General features: G+C 41.8%; 1 protein-coding gene across 1 annotated transcript in view; it reads right to left on the reverse strand.

Annotated features, from left to right (window-relative positions):
• Positions 1–21,264, reverse strand: part of LOC138969498 (ATP-binding cassette sub-family C member 3-like) — a 69,319-nt gene that overhangs the window by 46,870 nt on the left and 1,185 nt on the right. Inside the window, exons 2-11 of the mRNA XM_070342304.1 lie at positions 19,420–19,485; positions 18,564–18,749; positions 15,907–16,017; positions 14,614–14,742; positions 13,709–13,843; positions 11,220–11,281; positions 8,981–9,112; positions 1,869–2,285; positions 1,391–1,571; positions 577–799 (exon numbers count right to left, since the gene is read on the reverse strand). Of these exons, the coding sequence (XP_070198405.1) occupies positions 577–799; positions 1,391–1,571; positions 1,869–2,285; positions 8,981–9,112; positions 11,220–11,281; positions 13,709–13,843; positions 14,614–14,742; positions 15,907–16,017; positions 18,564–18,749; positions 19,420–19,449 (1,606 nt within the window). The 5' untranslated portion in view covers positions 19,450–19,485. The remainder of the gene's footprint in view (positions 1–576; positions 800–1,390; positions 1,572–1,868; positions 2,286–8,980; positions 9,113–11,219; positions 11,282–13,708; positions 13,844–14,613; positions 14,743–15,906; positions 16,018–18,563; positions 18,750–19,419; positions 19,486–21,264) is intronic.

Below are 21,264 nucleotides of genomic sequence, written 5' to 3' on the forward strand. Positions count from 1 at the left end.
ATTTTTCAACCAAATTGATTGAAATTGTGGTTATGCAATCTTCGACGAAGTCCGGACTATGGGATTGCATTTCAGCTTGGAAGCTTAACAATTAGTTAATTAGTTTTCTCATTAAAGTTGTCATTAAAATTTAATTTTCAGAAACAGATTAAAAAATGATTGCATTGTATTCCTTATCTTCTCCTGAATTCAAAAAAATACAAATATGTCATGTTTACTCTAAAACTGTGCTCAGAATGAAAGGAAATAGGTTTAGTAAGTATTACGGAGGCGTGCTTCGCGGAGGCGAGCGTGACCCGTCTCGGTCTTCAGTATGGTTAGCCGAGACTATCTGAATGTTGTTATATCGCTCGACTTGTTTCCCTTTCTTATTGGTAGCAAATTCTTCTCTCGTTCATTTGGACTTGACCACACTTTGTTCAAATTAAACTGATTCAGTGATTCAAAGTACATGTAATACGTGTTGATGTCAATAAAGGCAAACAACTTCAGAATATTTTTTTTTTCGTGTGCCAAGTCGAGTAAATGTTAACTGGTTTGAAGTTCTTTTGGTGTTTTGAAGAAGAAAAAACTCACCAGTCAATGGAATGAGCACTACTAGGACGACAACGCCAGCGAAGGCAGCATCAGCGACATAGGAGTAGACGATGGCGATGACGGAGATGAGGACGAGAGGGATGGTAATGCCGAAGAAGATACGACTGATGAACTCCTGCAGGCGTTGTGCGTCCACAGACATGAGGCTAACGATCTCTCCAGACGTCGCCTTCTTCTTCGCCTCGTTGTTGATTCGTAAGGCCTGGGGAAAGGTCGTGTTTCCAGCAGACTGGGAATCGAGAGGGATGGCCTGGGTGTGTGTGTGTGGAGGGGGAGGGGGGTGGTGGGGGTCGGTGTGTGTTTGTGTGTGTGTGTGTGTGTGTGTGTGTGTGTTGTTCTTGTTCGTTCCACAAATATGTGTGTGTGTGTGTGTGTGTGTGTGTGTGTGTGTGTGTGTGTGTGCGTGCGTGTGTGTGTGTGTGTACGTGTGTGTGTGTTGTTCTTGTTCGTTCCACAAATATGTGTGTGTGTGTGTGTGTGTGTGTGTGTGTGTGTGTGTGTGTGTGTGTGTGTGTGGTTCTTGTTCGTTCCCCAAATATGTGTGTGTGTGTGTGTGTGTGTGTGTGTGTGTGTGTGTGTGTGTGCGTGTGCGTGCGTGTGCGTGTGCGTGTTTGTGTCTGTCTGTCTGTGTCTGTGTATGCTACCCACCTCCCCACCCCCAACGCACACACATACATATTTTGGGAAAGAACTAACAAAGATTGTATGGTCTCGACCCACTGCCTCCATCATGTTTGCCATAGTGGCAGGATGATCGTCAAAACTAAGTTAAATTGTCTCTGGGTAAACCCACCTTGTTGAAGACAGCACCAATGACAACAGACTTGATCTGCAGGCCGACATAGTAAGCCCTGTAGATGGCAAGGGCTTGGAATACCGTTCTGCACGTGCCGAAGAGAAGGAGTGCCGCTGCCAGCACGTAGCCGTGCCACTCCCTGCCCTCCTGTCGTGTGTTGAGGTGAGATATCAGCTGTCTGCATGTGACGATAAGAAGGAAATGAGAAATACCAACATTGGATAAATAACAAAAATATAAGTCCTTCCTGCTACCTGTGACCAGTTATATTTTATCATGAATATATTTTGCAAATAAAACTGTATTCAGACAAAAAATCTCGTTCCGCATCCGGGTAGGATGTTCATTTTTGGTACGTGTCCAACTCAAGTATTGGGATGCGTTTATGCCATGGTAAATCCTAGACAGATCCATGTTGGTTTGCATTTAATAGATTAAACGAGGAGGAAGGTGTGCTATTAAAGCAATGGCCTACCCAAGGATGAGAGGATTGAGAATCAGGAAGACATCAGCCATCAGCCTCTGTGCCAGACATACCGCCATCGTGCCGCCAAACTGACGAAACAGCACGCGCACCAATGAAGGCCGAGTATTTCCTATTTGCATATTTTGCGTCATTTTCGGTCCTTCCCCTTGGTGAAACAACACGTCTTCTCGTTCGGTTTCGTAGCTTTCGTACAGTGTTTCTTCAGAACCAGAACTCCTGGTCATGCTGCGTTTTTTCCGGAAGGCAGAATTTGATGTTCCGTTCTGCTGTGTGAGGATATAATTTGTTTTGGGATGTCCGTTCCCCAAGATAGGAGTGCGTTCATCTGTGAGGTCATTTGAGGAATGGCTGTGTTTTGGTAGGTGCCCGTTGATGTAATGCACATTCGGCTGCTCCTTGTTTATCCTGGAAAGTTTAAATAACATTTATACGACTTTTAATGGAAAATTAATTTCAGAAATGTTGTGATTGGCAAGATTATTAGGCTAAATAATACATCAAACGCACCTTTCCGCATGATGATACAAACAAAAAGTAAACCTTTTTTTCTTGATTGTTAGCTTATTGGGGAGAAAAAAATTGTCATCACGTGGTCACGTCAATTCTCAAAAAGGTTTCTTCGGCATAAATTATGCAGAGATAAAAAGTTAAACACAAATTACTTTTTTTTTTGTCAGGTCAGCTACCTGAGTGAGAAACACGGTTTGATTTCTAAGAGCGATTTTCAGACTAGTGTTATCTGCAAGTATGACAGTGAGTGTGTTGATATATGCGTGTGTATGTGTGTATAAGGATATAATACATAAATACTGTATATAAACAGATAATATACAGACAATATTCCTTATCAGAATCAAAGCGCGCGCTCTCTCTCTCTCTCTCTCTCTCTCTCTCTCTCTCTCTCTCTCTCTCTCTCTCTCTCTCTCATACTTGTCCAAATAGTGCCTTTTCTGCTTTGTATGAGGCATTTTTGCCAATTATTGATAAGCATGCACCGTTGCGCAAAAAGAGGGTTAAGCACCCCACACTACCCCCGTGGTTAAATGAAGACATTATAAACGCTATGGCTCTTCGCGATTTCTATAAAGAGAACAAATTAAAAGCTGATTACAAGAAACAAAGAAATAAGGTCTTGGACCTCGTACGCCGGGCCAAAAGGCATTATTTTAATAAACTTGTTTCTGAGAAGAAAGATACCGCTTCCTTATGGAGAGCAATAAATGAAGTAACTGCAAAATCAAAAACCCGACAACATTCAACTTCGGTTGGTATTTCACCCAGTGCCTTTAATGATTATTTTTTATCTCTTCCTAGTAAGCTTCTGGAGTCTACCTGTAGGGAAAATGACAAAAGCGAGTATGAATGCCCACAATTTCTTCAATTATTTTGCCAGGCCAATATGAAAGAAGTTGAACCTTTTAACATCCCATTCATTGCAGTCCACGAAGTCGGGCGACTAATAACTGACTTGAGTAATAAAAAGTCAATGGGACCCGATAACATACCCGCTTCCTTACTCAAGTTAGCGTTACCCTTTCTTGTTGAGCCAATTACGTATGCGTACAACTTATGTATTGACCGAAATGTGTTTCCAGACATATTTAAAACCGCAAAAGTAATTCCACTTCCCAAAACAAAAGACTTAACCGACATAAACAATTTTAGGCCAATTTCGCTATTGTCTGTTCTATCAAAACCATTAGAAAAACATGTACAAAAGTGCTTGCTTCTGCACATGGAAAGCCGTGGTCTTTTCGCTCCATCTCAATCAGGATTTCGCCCTAAACATTCGTGTCACACAGCTCTCGTTAAACTATGCGATACATGGCTCTCTGCCATTAACCATTCGGAAACAGTCGGCGCCGTCTTCCTTGATTTTAAGAAAGCGTTTGATATTGTTGATCACACAATTCTGTTAAAGAAATTATCTTGTTATTTAGGCGACGCATCCTACTTACCTTTTTTTCGTTCTTATTTAGCGAACAGAACGCAGTTTGTCTCCCTTAATGGTAACCGTTCTTCCATAGGACGGCTAATGCACGGCGTCCCACAAGGATCAGTTTTGGGCCCACTTTTATTTTGCATTTACATTAACGATCTACCACTCTATATATCAGACAAGACGGTTATTAATGACCTTTTTGCAGACGACTCGTCTCTTTACACGTCCGGTAAAAGTTTACAATCTATTGAAACCTCTCTTCAAACGAGTTTGAACAACATATTTGATTGGTGTAAACAAAACTCAATGATTATACACCCAGGCAAAACTAAATGCATGGTGATCACAACACGACAGAAACACCAACTCGCTCCTCTGAATCTTCATCTCAGTTTAAATGAGTCACCCATTGAGCAAGTAACCAGCCATCGTGTTCTCGGGGTCACAATAGACGCTGAATTAAAGTGGCAGTCCCACCTCAACCGTGTTACCAAAACCTTATCTAAAAACTTGTTCCTTCTCTCCAAATTAAAGCATTACGCTGATACCTCAGCACTCAAGTTGTTTTATTTTGGTCATATTTTACCTCATCTGAATTATGCATCTACACTTTGGGATGGTTGTAGCGATGTTCACTTAAAAAAAGTAAATTCTCTTCACCGTCGCGCAGCTAAACTTATCATGCCGGGTCCGCAAACATCAACAGATCAAAAGCTTAGCAGCCTTAATTTGTTATCACTTAAAGATCAGTTATTATTTAATAAGGCGCTTTTAATGTTTAAGGTTCAAATAAACGAGACCCCACAGTACATGCGATCATTATTTCAGAAAGCAACAGACAGATATGGCTCAAACAAATTAATTTCCCCGCTACCCCGTATTGATTTATATAAAACCAGTTTAGCGTTTTCGGGCTCAACAATTTGGAATTCGCTACCATGTGAGATAAAGGGGTCAAGCACGATTAAACACTTCAAAGCGCAGCTTCGCAAATATCTGATGTCACGAACAGTTACATTCTAAAGCTGTTTCTAGCAAGAATGCATTGCTATCACTAACCTCTATATATTTTGTTGATGATGATAATGATGTCGACGATGATCATGATGATGATTATGATGAGGTTGTTGTTGTTGTGTGTGTGTGTGCGTGTGTGTGTGTGTGTGTGTGTGTGTGTGTGTGTGTGTGTGTGTGTGTGTGTGTGTCCGTCTGTCTGTGTCTGCGTGTGTATGTGTGTGTGCGTGCGTATATGTCTGTGAGTGTGTGCGCATATGTGTGTGTGTGAGTGTGTGTGTGTGTGTGTGTGTGTGAGAGTGTGTGTGTGAGAGTGTGTGTGTGTGTGTGTGTGTGTGTGTGTGTGTGTGTGTGTGTGTGTGTGTGTGTGTGTGTGTGTGTGTATGTGTGTGTGTGAGTGTGTGTGTTGTATTGAGTGCGAACGTGATTGCAGGCATGAAGCGCGCGTGTGTGTGCGAGTCGACTTTTCTTTTCCTTTGTATTATATTGACATACATGTACATTTCAATGTTCTATCATGCATTATGTATTCGTATAGGTAATGTTGTAATTAGTAATACTGTATAATTGCGATTGACAATTGTCTTTTTATTGTCTTTATTTTTATGTCTTAGTTTAGCAGGGACAGATTGTAAGACTAGGCGTGAGCCTAAAATCTCCATCCTTGAGTTATAAAGTTCGTTCGTTCGTTCGTTCGTTCGCTCGCTCTCTCTCTCTCTCTCTCTCTCTCTCTCTCTCTCTCTCTCTCTCTCTCTCTCTCTCTCTCTCTCTCTCTCTCTCTCTCTCTCTCTCTCTCTCTTCCTTGGTAGATTTTCTTTGTTGTTTGTGTATCTTTCTGCCTGCTTCGCAACCTGATTGATTCATGACACATTTAGCTGGCAGCATTTGACAACGTTCGACTCGAAGAGACATTTACTATCAGACAGAGAACAAGACTGATTTACCTCAACAGCAATGAAGGACATGGGCGGATACAGGGGGGGGTTTCCGGGATTTCCGGACCCCCCCCCCCCCTGCCCCCCTAACCTAAATAAAAAAAAAACCAATTTAAATAGAAGAAAAAAATGAAAATAAAGAAAAACTGATGGCTCAAATTGCACCAAATTGCTCCATTTTCCTTGATTTTTATTAAAAAAAAATCAGGGGGAGCATGCCACCGGACCCCCTAGGAGCCAGCCTTTGTCTTCTAAGTGACGGTTTTGGAAAGTAGTTAGGCAATTTGTTGGCTCAGGTTGCACCAGATTGGTCTTAAATTTACCTTTAGGAGGGTGTATTAGGGGACGTTTTCGTGGCTCAGATTGCACCACGGATTGGTCCATTTTCCTTGTTTGTGTGGAGAAAAGTGCAGTGCACATACATTTATTTTGGGTATCTCTTATTTTCCCCATAAGAGTCCTGTAAGTGTACGAGAGGAGATACAGTACGAATAGCCCGTGCGTTGAGCAGAGAAAGTAGGTCTCCGTTTTCAAGACAAGTAGGTCAGTCTAGCCGGCTTTTGGAACAGTGGAACCCCTGTTACACAAACCGATTGCATTCTCTAAAGAAAATATATTGACCATTGTCTTTGCCATAATAAGCCAAATGTAAAGCCTGTGAATCTAACAAGTTGAAACTGACTTGTTAGACACCCTTATTTTGAACAAAAGATATAGTTTGCGGTTGTTAATTACGCATGTGACCGTTGGCTTCAGGTTGACCAGTAAATCCAGATACATAATGGCACTGTGAGCGTGCATTTCGCTCCCCGAGCCCACATGTTTGGTTTTGTCTAAGACTAACTAGGTTACCAAAATTTGCGGGAAGAGGAGAAATTTGGTGGGAAAACTTGCATTTAGTCAGTCAAGGCATGGTCTCGCGTCGTGTCCGGAGGAGAACAGCTTTGTGACTAATAAATGTTTAATTAGAATACTAGCAGAGCATCACTATTGATGAATATGATATCTGTGACAGACAGGGATTACGACATTTGCTGCAGAGTCGCCTGAAGAATGGTGTTTTAGTGTGTGAAAAAGTGAAGAAAGTGTCTTTCATGAGTCATGAGTGCCTGGTTCCAACGTGCATGACTGTGATACGCGGTGTTCTACCGGAAACATCAAGCAACGCGTATACAATTATTTTCTCTGGAAAAGTCTGCCATAAATTCAAGACATTGGTACCTAACTCACGATCGTATTCATCCACCAAATAACTTCAGCTTCCCTTTTCAGCCCAAGAAGAAAACTTTTTTTTCGGTTGAATATGTTTCACTTTTAAAAAAAAGTAATAAATACCAAACTAACATTCGTAAAGTGCAGACTATCTTTGAAACGATTTATTAATTACAGAACGATTATTGAAAGTGTTACACTCTCAGGCAGATTAGCCAGTGGTGTCATGTAGCATCCATGGCGGCTGCAATAGCGCGGAGTGACCGGAACTTTGGGGTCATACAACATCTGGTAAACGTTATGTGGCGGGGGTGTGTTGCCGAAAAGGAATGAGCGGTGCGTGGACATTACCTTTCTCGTGTCTTTAGCTCCGCCCAGTCCACCACGACTGACAGCCGTTTGATTTTGAATTCAAATTTGGCGAGTGAATTTTTTTTTCTGAAAGTACGTTATCCAGGGGTTATTATAAACACTTTTTGGGGTGCATGTGTGGTGTACACCTTCAAATGTTTGCTTGACAAAAATGGTGCTTTTGAGTTTGGTATAGACAGAGTATTTTTGAAAATAATATTTCAAGTGAGAGTTCGTTTCCTGAAAAGGGCTGGACATTAGACTGAAGTGCCACGCGCCGCTCTGCTTTTATACCCGACCCTCGGCCTTTAAGGACATATGTTTGTACATCATTTTTCATGTGGGTTTTCTTAATAGAAGAGCTTTTGTGTATATTTGAGGAATTTAACTTCAGTTTGTAAGGAGGCTGGCAGCAGGCTCGGAGCCCTCCACCTCCCCTCCCTTTTGCTCCCGCGCTGCCAGAGCGAGATTCTCATTGGTCCCGCTAGGGTGACGTGGGAGGAAGCCCCGTTAGCTATAAAAGCCGGAGTCCTCATGATGTCGGGAGACGTGTGAGAGAGTAGGGTGCCTAATAAGTGACTAAAGCATGCGTCTCCCCTGTTTTAGAGTCAGGGTCATCAAAACTACCACTGGGGGAGATACATTGAGCTGGGTTAAAGGTGCGGGAATCTTTCCTTATGCTTGGTGCCTCTCCCCGGAGTTGTGTGTGGTTTTGCTGGTACTGATGTGAGCCTTAGTGCCTGACCAAATAAACCACGTCCTCGATACGCGGCTCCAGTCCCACTTGCAATCGTGAACAGGGGAGATACATTGAGCTGGGTTAAAGGTGCGGGAATCTTTCCTTATGCTTGGTGTCTTTCCCTGGAGTTGCGTGTGGTTTTGCGGGTATGTGAGCCTTAGTGCCTGACCTTGTAGACCACGTACGTCCTCAAATCGCAGCTCCAGTTCCACTTGCAATAGTGAACAGTGCGCGCTGTTCACTCGGTTTCCACCAGGCTAATTAGAGTAGTGCGCGCTACTCTAAGGTTACCAACAAGCAGTGATCGAGCGGCGTCGCTCGATTTTGTCCAGGCCCCGAACCCTGCCCGATTTTTCCTGCAGATTAGGACTTAGGTTTTGTTTTTGGAGAGTAAGTTGGGTTGCCAGGGTACCTACGGGTCATGCCCGATTTTTCAGCAGTTTAAAGACTCGGAATGTATTTGTTAGTATAGTATTTAAACTGTAGGAAAGCCAACCTAGATTCTTTATAGATATATTTTCTATGGAAGAACCCACGTATGTTTTTTTGATTGTTTTTGTCTGAATACAATTTGGAATCTTACTACACTCTTGTTGATTTTACATTTTGTTGTCGGAAGTATTCTGTTCGTCTGTTCGTCTGGTGCGTGTGGTTTGAATGCCATCCTGACAAATGCCTTTTAAAAACACATGCACGGTAACATCTTAGACACAGACAGTTAATGTTTCCGTGAAGCTACCACCGCTCGGCTTTACATTTGTATCAACATTTTCCGGGGCCCTGTAGGAGGTTCGAACGCTTCGCGCCCTCAACTAAACGCTTTGCGTCGTCGAATTGTCCCTAAAAGAAATTTAGAAACCCCCCCTTAAAAAGTATGTGATCCGCCCCTGAAGGACATGAGCCATACCTTGAACATCGCTGTTGTTCCTGCCCCCAAATGCGCTCAAAGACGCGGACGAGGTTGACGCTCTGGTCACGTGGGTTGAGGTCCCACATGTCCGCCATCTCCACGCCTCGCTGGTAAGCCAGCACCATCAACCTGGACACACAGAACACTGTATGGTTTACTGGCTGCTTTCAAGGCATTCACATCAACCTGCACAACAAATAGAACACGGGTCTACTGGCTAGTTTCAAGGTATTTCCATCAACTGAGGCAAATCGAACTGACTGGTCTACTTGCTGCACAAATAGAACACGGGTCTTCTAGCTGCTTTCAGGGCAATCCCATCAACCTGTACAAATAGAACACGGGTCTTCTGGCTGCTTTCAGGGCAATCCCATCAACCTGTACAAATAGAACACGGGTCTTCTGGCTGCTTTCAGGGCAATCCCATCAACCTGTACAAATAGAACACGGGTCTTCTGGCTGCTTTCAGGGCAATGATATCAACCTGCCTAGTAATGTGTAGAACACTGGTCTGCTGGCTGCTTTCAGGGCAATCATATCAACCTGCCTAGTAATGTGTAGAACACTGGTCTGCTGGCTGCTTTCAGGGCAATCATATCAACCTGCCTAGTAATGTGTAGAACACGGGTCTGCTGGCTGCTTTCAGGGCAATCATATCAACCTGCCTAGTAATGTGTAGAACACGGGTCTGCTGGCTGCTTTCAGGGCAATCATATCAACCTGCCTAGTAATGTGTAGAACACGGGTCTGCTGGCTGCTTTCAGGGCAATCATATCAACCTGCCTAGTAATGTGTAGAACACGGGTCTGCTGGCTGCTTTCAGGGCAATCATATCAACCTGCCTAGTAATGTGTAGAACACGGGTCTGCCGGCCGCTTTCAGGGCAATCATATCAACCTGCCTAGTAATGTGTAGAACACTGGTCTGCTGGCTGCTTTCAGGGCAATCATATCAACCTGCCTAGTAATGTGTAGAACACTGGTCTGCTGGCTGCTTTCAGGGCAATCATATCAACCTGCCTAGTAATGTGTAGAACACGGGTCTGCTGGCTGCTTTCAATGCCATCCCGTCATCCTCGTCTCGACAAATAGAACATAGGCAGTGCTAATCTCAAGCCTCTGTCTTCTGTCATTGACGCATACTTTTTCGATCTGACGCATTGTTCTGAACCCTGGCCGGTCGACTGTCCGATGGTTTTGACATGTAGTGGAGCTTCCGACAAAACATGTCCTGCATGTAGCCAGGGCAATTTGACCACTACTTATTGTCCTTTCAGTCAATCTGGGAACAAAACTGCATTGGTCTACTGGCTGGTTTCAGAGTCATCCCAAAAACCTGGATAGACATCTATAGATGGTTATAATTGTTTATCGTCTCTACACGACATCTGTTGAACAATGGTTTCAAGGTAATCCCATCATCCTGGATAGAGAACAGGACACTGGTCTACTGGCTTTTTTTAAAGTTAATTTCATCAACCTAGTCTGAAATTAATGGAATACAGGTTTTACTTGCTGGTTTCAAGGTAATCCTACCAACCTGGATAGAGATCTGTGGAACAATGGTCGCTCTATAGACACGTCATGTGCACTTGCACTCCTTCTCACAGTCTCAGATCTCGCCAGGCTTTTACGTGGTATCTTTCTTTCTTTATTTGGTGTTTAACGTCGTTTTCAACCACGAAGGTTATATCGCGACGGGTTACGTGGTATAAGACTATCCCTCCACTTGGCCACATACCAAAAATGAACAGCGTGGCTGCTCTCTGGGTAATTCATCCAAAAGTCCCAAAGCTCCACAGCAAGCAGATGGTCTTATCCCAAACAAGAAATTCCTCCGAGGTAGGAAAAACACCCCCGTCCTTACCATTCTCACTGCCACCAACTGAGAAGATTATTTCCCTTTGACCATTAATATGTCCCTCTATAAGTCCTTGTAGAATCTTAATCCACCAATAACTCCCTAACCGTGTGTTTGACTGGTCCCAATTTTTGTAAGGACCGTCTCAGGAATGTATAGAACCTGTTCACCAAGTTTGGTGACGATCGGTCCGTTCATTCTTGAGATCTATATGCGAACACAAACACACAAACAAACAAACACATCGACCGAATCCTATACACACCCCTATACCGGGGGTGTAATAAAAGAGAGGCCAGATCTGAGATGGGAGCCTAACTGTTTTCACAAAAAAAAGAGTGTGCCTTTGATGCTGTAGAATTAAGACTCAACTTACTTTGTCAGCCAGGCAAAGGTCAGCTGGTTAAGGAAGGACGTTGTTGTTTCCGGGCAGCCTCTCTGTACACACACGAGTGTTCACAGTGGATTACATGTACGTCAAGAGTGTTGTGTTGGTTGGGTTTTTTTTGTTTGGTTTTTGTTTTGTTTATTTGTTTGTTTGTTCATTTTGCTGAATGTTCCACAAAATAGATCTTTAAAGAGCACTGCAGCATAGAGCGAAAACTGACTGTCTGATTGTCTGAAATGGCCGATTCTTTAGAGAATGTTTAGTTTGTCAAGAATTACACGATCCATTAAACAAACCATTCATGTTTGTGTGTTTGTCTGGTGTGTTTTTTATTCTTCCCAATTATAATGTATATAATAATTATGCGAATGTAAAATCACATCTACAAAGTTAACATTATTTTAAAACTCCATCCCTTTCTGGTCTTCACAGGTATTTAAAATGGTGGGCACAGGTATTTAAAATGGTGGGCACAGGTATTTAAAATGGTGGGCACAGGTATTTAAAATGGTGGGCACAGGTATTTAAAATGGTGGGCACAGGTATTTAAAATGGTGGGCACACGATTATCGCAGATTGTCTTACATTGAGTACGGGGCGGGGTTATTGTATTTTTACCACTGTATTTGTTTAAGAAAAAACAAGTCGCGTAAGGCGAAAATACAACATTTTGTCAAGCTGTCGAACTCACAAAATGAAACTGAACGCAATGCCATTTTTCAGCAAGACCGTATGCTCGTAGCATCGTCAGTCCACCGCTCGTGCCGGCAAAGGCAGTGAAATTGACAAGAAGAGCGGGGTAGTAGTTGCGCTGAGAAGGATAGCACGCTTTTCTGTGCCTCTCTTCGTTTTAACTTTCTGAGCGTGTTTTTAATCCAAACATATCCTATCAATATGTTTTTGGAATCAGGAACCGACAGGGAATAAGATAAAAGTGTTTTTAAATTGATTTCGAAAAATTAATTTTGATCATAATTTTTATATTTTTAATTTTCAGAGCTTGTTTTTAATTCAAATATAACATATTTATATGTTTTTGGAATCAGAAAATGATGAAGAATAAGATGAACGTAAATTTGGATCGTTTTATAAAAACAATTTTTATTTACAATTTTCAGATTTTTAATGACCAAAGTCATTAATTAACTCTTAAGTCACCAAGCTGAAATGCAATACCGAAGTCTGACATTTGTCGAAGATTGCTTGGCCAAAATTTCAATCAATTTGATTGAAAAATGAGGGTGTGACAGTGCCGCCTCAACTTTTACAAAAAGCCGGATATGACGTCATCAAAGGTATTTATCGAAAAAAAGAAAAAAAAAGGCCAGGGATATCATTCCCAGGAACTCTCATGTCAAATTTCATAAAGATCGGTCCAGTAGTTTGGTCTGAATCGCTCTACACACACACACACGCACAGACGGACAGACACACACACACACACACACACACACACACACACACACACACACACACACACACGCACACACACACACACACACACACACACACACATACACCACGACCCTCGTCTCGATTCTCCCTCTATGTTAAAACATTTAGTCAAAACTTGACTAAATGTAACAAGTCGCGTAAGGCGAAAATACAACATTTAGTCAAGTAGCTGTCGAACTCACAGAATGAAACTGAACGCAATGCCATTTTTCAGCAAGACCGTATACTCGTAGCATCGTCAGTCCACCGCTCATGGCAAAGGCAGTGAAATTGACAAGAAGAGCGGGGTAGTAGTTGCGCTAAGAAGGATAGCACGCTTTTCTGTACCTCTCTTTGTTTTAACTTTCTGAGCGTGTTTTTAATCCAAACATATCATATCTATATGTTTTTGGAATCAGGAACCGACAAGGAATAAGATGAAAGTGTTTTTAAATTGATTTCGACAATTTAATTTTGATAATAATTTTTATATATTTAATTTTCAGAGCTTGTTTTTAATCCAAATATAACATATTTATATGTTTTTGGAATCAGCAAATGATGGAGAATAAGATGAACGTAAATTTGGATCGTTTTGTAAATTTTTATTCTTTTTTACAATTTTCAGATTTTTAATGACCAAAGTCATTAATTAATTTTTAAGCCACCAAGCTGAAATGCAATACCGAAGTCCGGGCTTCGTCGAAGATTACTTGACCAAAATTTCAACCAATTTGGTTGAAAAAGGAGGGCGTGACAGTGCCGCCTCAACTTTCACGAAAAGCCGGATATGACGTCATCAAAGACATTTATCCAAAAAATGAAAAAAACGTTCGGGGATTTCATACCCAGGAACTCTCATGTCAAATTTCATAAAGATCGGTCCAGTAGTTTAGTCTGAATCGCTCTACACACACACACATACACACACACACACACACACACACACACACACACACACGCACATACACCACGACCCTCGTCTCGATTCCCCCCTCGATGTTAAAACATTTAGTCATAACTTGACTAAATGTAAAAATCACCTCTCCCGCAGGGTGTAGCTTGTTGGTGAAGAAGACAGCCACGGGGTCAGCAAAGGCGTAGAGAAGCACCATTGTCAGTGTCACCAGGTAGCCCAGCACAAACTCCGCAAACTTCCCTGCGTCCCTTTCGTAGTCCTACGACACATGGTGACACAGAATTCACTCAAATTAAGGTAAGTAAAACGGTAAAAACTTAACCAATTTAGCATTGTTGGTTTTTCCCCTCATTATTTACAATTTATCTATTCATTTATTTATTTTTATTTATTTATTTATTCATGTATTTATCTATTTATTGTTATGATTTGAAAACCCAGCTGACCAACAATATGTGTAGTCATCATAAAGGAAACGTTTCTGATTTGATTGACTTTGCATTACGTGGAGGTTTTGTGTCATGTCAATAGCCTACTAAAGCTGACTCGCAAATCTGTTTTAGAGCAGGTAGTTGGTAAGGTAGGGCGGGCAAAAACATTTCCCCTCCAAAAGCTTTTGGTCTCAAGAAATACGAAACGGTTCGGCTTGGGATGTGGAATAGTGTCACCACACACCAGTTATGCCTTATATACACTCATTATTTAAAGTTTAAACGCTTTTAAACTGTGTATTACCTATGTAGGGGCCTACTCTGTTTTAATGTTCGCTTCGTCCCATACGACGTTCTTTGCTCCTGATCGCCAGGGCTAGACTACAGATTTGAGTACCTATAATCCCACGGGTTCCGTGTGCAAGACGTAATGATAACCATCAGCACTGAATAAAATGTGATCCGAAACAGAATTGGCACTCTGAAGCAGAAGATTTCGCCAGCAGTAGCCTACCCGGGCTCTATTCTCATTCATTTACTCAATATAAAAAATATTTGGGGTACAGATGGACAATTGGGTGCAGCATTATTCACTTACCTTCAACATTACTTTTGTATATAATGGTATGACGTCACAGCCAGTTTTCAGCAGCCAGAAAACGAACAGCGGAGATGATGTAATCACACCGCGGCTACGTTCGTATTGCGTCATCAAGGTGGCAGCAACCTGAGGACACAAGGGCGCAGCATGGACAGACAATCCCTTGACAAGTTGGTCCAACAATCAAGGATGAAGAAAATGATCTTCGCAATCATGTCTAAACGGCTTTGAAGAATTCATCCTACTTGCCGAGATCTCTCGTGTGCCGCCTCTTTCTAGTGCATCTGGCCAAACGATTTGGGCTACCTTCGTATTATCATGTTGAAATAACATTGTTTATTCCCAGACTCTGATTCATGGATTTTACATCTTCAGAAAATGGTCTTTTCTTTTCGCGGACTTGGCAATAATCATATCCTTGCCACGCACGAGGAGCGAAATCCAGCCCATGGCCATGCATCGTATATGTTTCAATTACCCCGAAAGCTATGCAAAAATTGAAGACCTTACACACACAAAATCTCGAACAATTTACGACAGGTAATTTTGCAAAGGCTTAAAATGCTATTGTGCCTAAAATGTACGCAGGAATGATATATGGTCGTTGATTTTTGGACGTATAGTATCTTCAGCGACGAGCACATTTGTTTTCTACTGCAGACCAGAAGAATTAAGCCTCATCAGAGTGATTGATTGTTGCTTCTTACCGTCCCTTCAAATTATTTGACTGTGCCGAACCGGTGCAAGTTTTATTATTATATATGAAGTCTTATATCGCGCGCGTATCTCCAGACTCGAACTCAAGGCGCAGGGATCTATTTATGCCGTGTGAGATGGAATTATTTTACACAATACATCACGCATTCACATCGACCAGCAGATCGCAGCCATTTCGGCGCATGTCCTACTTTTCACGGCCTATTATTCCAAGTCACACGGGTATTTTGGTGGACATTTTTTATCTATGCCTATACAATTTTGCCAGGAAAGACCCTTTTGTCAATCGTGGGATCTTTAACGTGCACAACCCAATGTAGTGTACACGAAGGGACCTCGGTTTTTCGTCTCATCCGAAGTTTTTCTCTTTCTCAGTTCACATGGCGGTGGCTCTGTTTTTGAAACTATTTACATTTAGGTCTATCACAATAAATTGAAGAAGATTTTACAAAGCTGATGTTTTTTCACACTTGTTACTTCCAAACTTGTTAAACATTTTGATTTCCTCTCTTCAGTTAAACAAAATCTTGTCGGGACGCGAGGGGGGGGGGGGGGGGGAGAGGGGGAACTCACCAGAGTCAGCAGTAGAACGCTGTCACCAACAATGGCGGCAGGACTGGTGGCGGTGAACACATGCTCCAGTAATTGTAGCACCACCAGGACACACAGCAAGCAGCAACACGCCTGAAACATCCTCTTCCACTTATACATCCAGGGTTCACCAAAACAAACAGAAAACACAACAGCAAGCAGTTTGGGTAATACCCCCATTCCACACAACCAGTTTGGGTAATACCCCCATTCCACACAACCAGTTTGGGTAATACCCCCATTCCACACAACCAGTTTGGGTAATACCCCCATTCCACACAACCAGTTTGGGTAATACCCCCATTCCACACAACCAGTTTGGGTAATACCCCCATTCCACACAACCAGTTTGGGTAATACCTCCATTCCACACAACCAGTTTGGGTAATACCCCCATTCCACACAACCAGTTTGGGTAATACCCCCATTCCACACAACCAGTTTGGGTAATACCCACATTCCACACAACCAGTTTGGGTAATACCCCCCATTCCACACAACCAGTTTGGGTAATACCCACATTCCACACAACCAGTTTGGGTAATACCCCCATTCCACACAACCAGTTTGGGTAATACCCCCATTCCACACAACCAGTTTGGGTAATACCCCCATTCCACACAACCAGTTTGGGTAATACCTCCATTCCACACAACCAGTTTGGGTAATACCCCCATTCCACACAACCAGTTTGGGTAATACCCCCATTCCACACAACCAGTTTGGGTAATACCCCCATTCCACACAACCAGTTTGGGTAATACCCCCATTCCACACAACCGTTCTTGGTCCCGTTCCCGTACCGACCAAGGACGGCTGCCACAACAATGGAACGCTGCGCAAACGGCCGTTTTTGGCATCTTTGAGCAGCCTCTGACCATAGTGGCAGCCGTCCTTGGTCGGTACGGGAACGGGACCTAGAACGGTTGTGTGGAATGTGGGTATGAGTCCTTTATCAAATGTTCAACAGATATTCGCTGACTTCATCAGGATGGTAAGGACCATTGTTCACGTCAGACGAAACTACCAGCAACAATCCAGTCAAGTACCTTAATTTATGTGTATATCTCAACAGATACTGTCCGCAAGACATTTTATTTTGAGGTATAAAATCTGTGATGCATCCCGTTGTCATAGTTTTGATATGCATGTAAATTTAATAAAAATTATATTCGCTGAATCACTGCATAGTACTCTAATGTTTTACAGTTTAGGGTAACGATGAAATGTGTGTCGAATTAACTTCAAACAAATGTTTCAGAAAGTAAAGTTTTAAAAACAATCCTCAGTTAAAAAATTAAAACCTTCAGATATAAAAATCAAAACCGTCGTTTGAATCTCTTCCCAGTATGGTGTGTAACTACACATTAGGCCTACACACACACACATCGTACTAATATCACATGGTGAAAGCATCAGTAAACTCTCGTATCCACAGGTGTTCAAACTATTGGTACCTAGATGGTTATTTCTTTCTTTCTTTCTTTCTTTATTTGGTGTTTAACGTCGTTTTCAACCATTCAAGGTTATATCGCGACGGAGATGGTTATTTCAAGTACGTTATTCTGTTCAGAGGGATCCCTCCTTCCTCCTCATCATCTCCCATCCCCATTCTCATCATCATCGCTCAACGGCTATCGCCAGTTATCTCTCTGACCGGACGCTAAAGTCCTACGCGAATCTATCAAAACAAGAATACAGAGTTATCTCCCATATGTTGTTCACGAGCAGTGTTCGCGAGACGAAAATGATGGCAGATTGGCCGACTTCGACAGTGATCTCCGTTCTGTTCTTCACAGTTATGATAAAGACATCGTTCTAAGGTCAAAACAAGTCGAAATTTTGGGACTGCTGCCGGAAGGAGACCGTAATATATGGTTGCATCACTGTCAAAAAATCGTCTGCTCCAGCGAGGGCCGAAATCAAACGGTTGATTATCACGTGACACTTTTGCCATATTTAGAGTTGTTTGCACAGTAAATACAGCCGCGAAAAATAGCTCGCTTGAAACTGTCTTACATATCAATTCCTTTGTAATTTAAAAATTACACAACACCATGAAAAATCATTATCGACGAACGCGAATCTGCTTACATCCATAACTGACACATTACGAAAAGATCTAAATATGTAAAAAAAAAAATCGATTTCCTCGCCAGACAAGGAAAACCAAGGCATCCTGTCAGGGATAGAATGAGCCAAACTCATTTTGACCTGAGTTCGGGATGCTCCCATCCCCTCCCTAAAATAAAAATACAACTAAAGAACAAACACACTTTCCCATTATTACCGGCACGGTTGGCCCAGTGGTAAGGCGTCCGCCCCGTGATCGGGAGTTCGTGGGTTCGAACCCCGGCCGGGTCATACCTAAGACTTTAAAATTGGCAATCTAGTGGCTGCTCCGCCTGGCGTCTGGCATTATGGGGTTAGTGCTAGGACTGGTTGGTCCCGGGTGTCAGAATAATGTGACTGGGTGAGCCTGTGCTGCGACTTCTGTCTTGTGTGTGGCGCACGTTATATGTCAAAGCAGCACCGCCCTGATATGGCCCTTCGCCTGGTCGGCTGGGCGTTAAAGCAAACAAACAAACAAACTTTCCCATAAACCGTCTTTCAGCGATTACAGTATATATTGAACAAACCAATTTTGCGACGTTTAGACGGGAAACGGGGTAGGAGAACTGTCGATCAACGCGACTGGATTCCTCTTTGTACACGTGACAGGGAATGGCCAACCAGAACATCAGACACGGAGCGCACGTGACCACCAAGTCCACAAAACATGGCGTCAGCTGTGGCCAGGTATTTTCCAGTAGAAGAGTCGTGTTCTGAGAACAGATGGGAATGTTTTCCGTCCACATTAAATTCATGTACTGAGAAACAATATGGGCAACAGAAACAACAGCAGCAGCAGCAACAGCAACAGCAACAGCACCAACACCAACACCAACATCAACAACAACACTTTAGTGTACGTAGCATAGCGATGAAGCAGATTGTCGAGAATGTATTAACTATAGAAATTGCTCACAAAAGTACTTAAGAACACATTGTCTAAAACTCTTTATGAATCAATGGAATTTGTGATTCATCAAGTAAAATGTCAGTATTAGGAAAATGTACGGACGAACAGAAGAACGAACGAGTGAATAGAGAAAGTGCGAACTAACAAAACACCAAACAATACCCTTTTTTTCTTTATTTGGTGTTTAACGTCGTTTTCAACCACGAAGGTTATATCGCGACAATACCCACACATCAACTTTTTAACTACACTTTAATTAACCCACTAACTAATTATCTACCTTACGTAATACCGAACAAACTAACTTAGAATTGACGAACTATATAACTTACTAACAAACAACTAACCAAACAAACAAGTTAATTGCTTGCTGTCGATTGGTGCAGTTTTGTAGTGTGTGTGAGGTTGGAGATTTGTGATAGACAGACAGACAAACAGAAAGATAGAGATGCATGCAGGGCATTCATACTGACCCAAAAGGCTCCTCCACAAAAGTTGTCCATGATTGGGAATTGGTCAGACCACTTATCTCAAAAAATCTAGAACAGAGGTGTTACCAGATGTACTAAGATGATTTGATAATATAAAACAAGAATTGTTACGATATGTACCCATGCATTTATGTGATGGCCTTCTTGTTTTCGACCTCACGGGCTTTCTTCTTTCTTTTTGTGTGTGTGTGTTATCTTGATGTCAGTGTACTGTAAGGTTTGTATATGTGTGAGAATGCTTACACACGACCGGATAATTACTTATGGTTTTCATGCAAAATGTTGAAATAAATTCTTTGTCAGGTTTTTGAGTGTGTGAGTGCAGAACATGTTAAAGTTTCTGTCAACCGTTATTTTCATTTATGGGTTAGTTGGGTTTTTTAAATAATTTTTTTAAGTCTCTTCAACCTGTTAGTTTGGCTATATGCGGGAGTGCGCGGCCTTCTCGCTAAAAGCCAATAGTGTGCATTGTCTATACAGTGACACACTTAGTAATTTTCACTACAACACTTCAAAACAAGTCGCGTAAGGCGAAATAACAACATTTAGTCAAGCTGTCGAACTCACAGAATCAAACTGAACGCACTGCATTTTTTCACCAAGACCGCATACTCGTAGTTTCGTCAGTCCACCGCTCGTGGCAAAGGCAGTAAAATCGACAAGCCAGAATAGTGCGGTAATGGTCGCGCTGAGCAGGATAACACGCTTTTCTGTATCTCTATTCTTTTTAGCGTACTGACTTTGTTTTTTATCCAAACATATCATATCTATATGTTTTTGGAATCAGGGACGGACAAGGAATCAGATGAAATTGTTTCTAAATCGATTTTGGAAAATTAATTTTAATCATAATTTTCAGATTTTTAATTTTCAGGGATTATTTGTAATCCAAATATAACATATGTATATGTTTTTGGAATCAGAAAATGACGAAGAATAAGATTAAATTGTTTTTGGATCGTTTAAAAAAAAAAATAAGTTTCCGATTTTTAATGACCAAATTCATTAATTATGTTTTAAGCCACCAAGCTGAAATGCAATACCAAAGTCCGGCCTTCGTCGAAGATTGATTTGCCAAATTTTCAATCAATTTGATGGAAAATGAGGGTGTGACAGTGCCGCCTCAACTTTTACAAAAAGCCGGATATGACGTCATCAAAGATATTTATCGAAAAATTAAAATAAACTTCCGGGGATATCATTCCCAGGAACTCTCATGTCAAATTTCATAAAGATCGGTCCAGTAGTTTAGTCTGAATCGCTCTACACACACACAGACACACACACACACAGACACAGACACACACACACACACACACACACACACACACACACACACACACACACACACACACACACACACACACACACTGACAGTGACACACATACACCATGACCCTCGTCTCGATTCCCCCTCTATGTTAAAACATTTAGTCAAGTTAAAACATTTAGTCAAAACTTGACTAAATGTAAAAACAAAAAACAAGTCGCGTAAGGCGAAAATACAATATTTAGTCAAGTAGCTGTCGAACTCACAGAATGAAACTGAACGCAAAGCCATTTTTCAGCAAGACCGTATACTCGTAGCATCGTCAGTCCACCGCTCATGGCAAAGGCAGTGAAATTGACAAGAAGAGCGGGGTAGTAGTTGCGCTAAGAAGGATAGCACGCTTTTCTGTACCTCTCTTTGTTTTAACTTTCTGAGCGTGTTTTTAATCCAAACATATCATATCTATATGTTTTTGGAATCAGGAACCGACAAGGAATAAGATGAAAGTGTTTTTAAATTGATTTGGACAATTTAATTTTGATAATAATTTTTATATA

The sequence above is a fragment of the Littorina saxatilis genome, linkage group LG6 (assembly GCF_037325665.1).
Source record: "Littorina saxatilis isolate snail1 linkage group LG6, US_GU_Lsax_2.0, whole genome shotgun sequence".
Lineage (NCBI taxonomy): Eukaryota > Metazoa > Mollusca > Gastropoda > Littorinimorpha > Littorinidae > Littorina > Littorina saxatilis.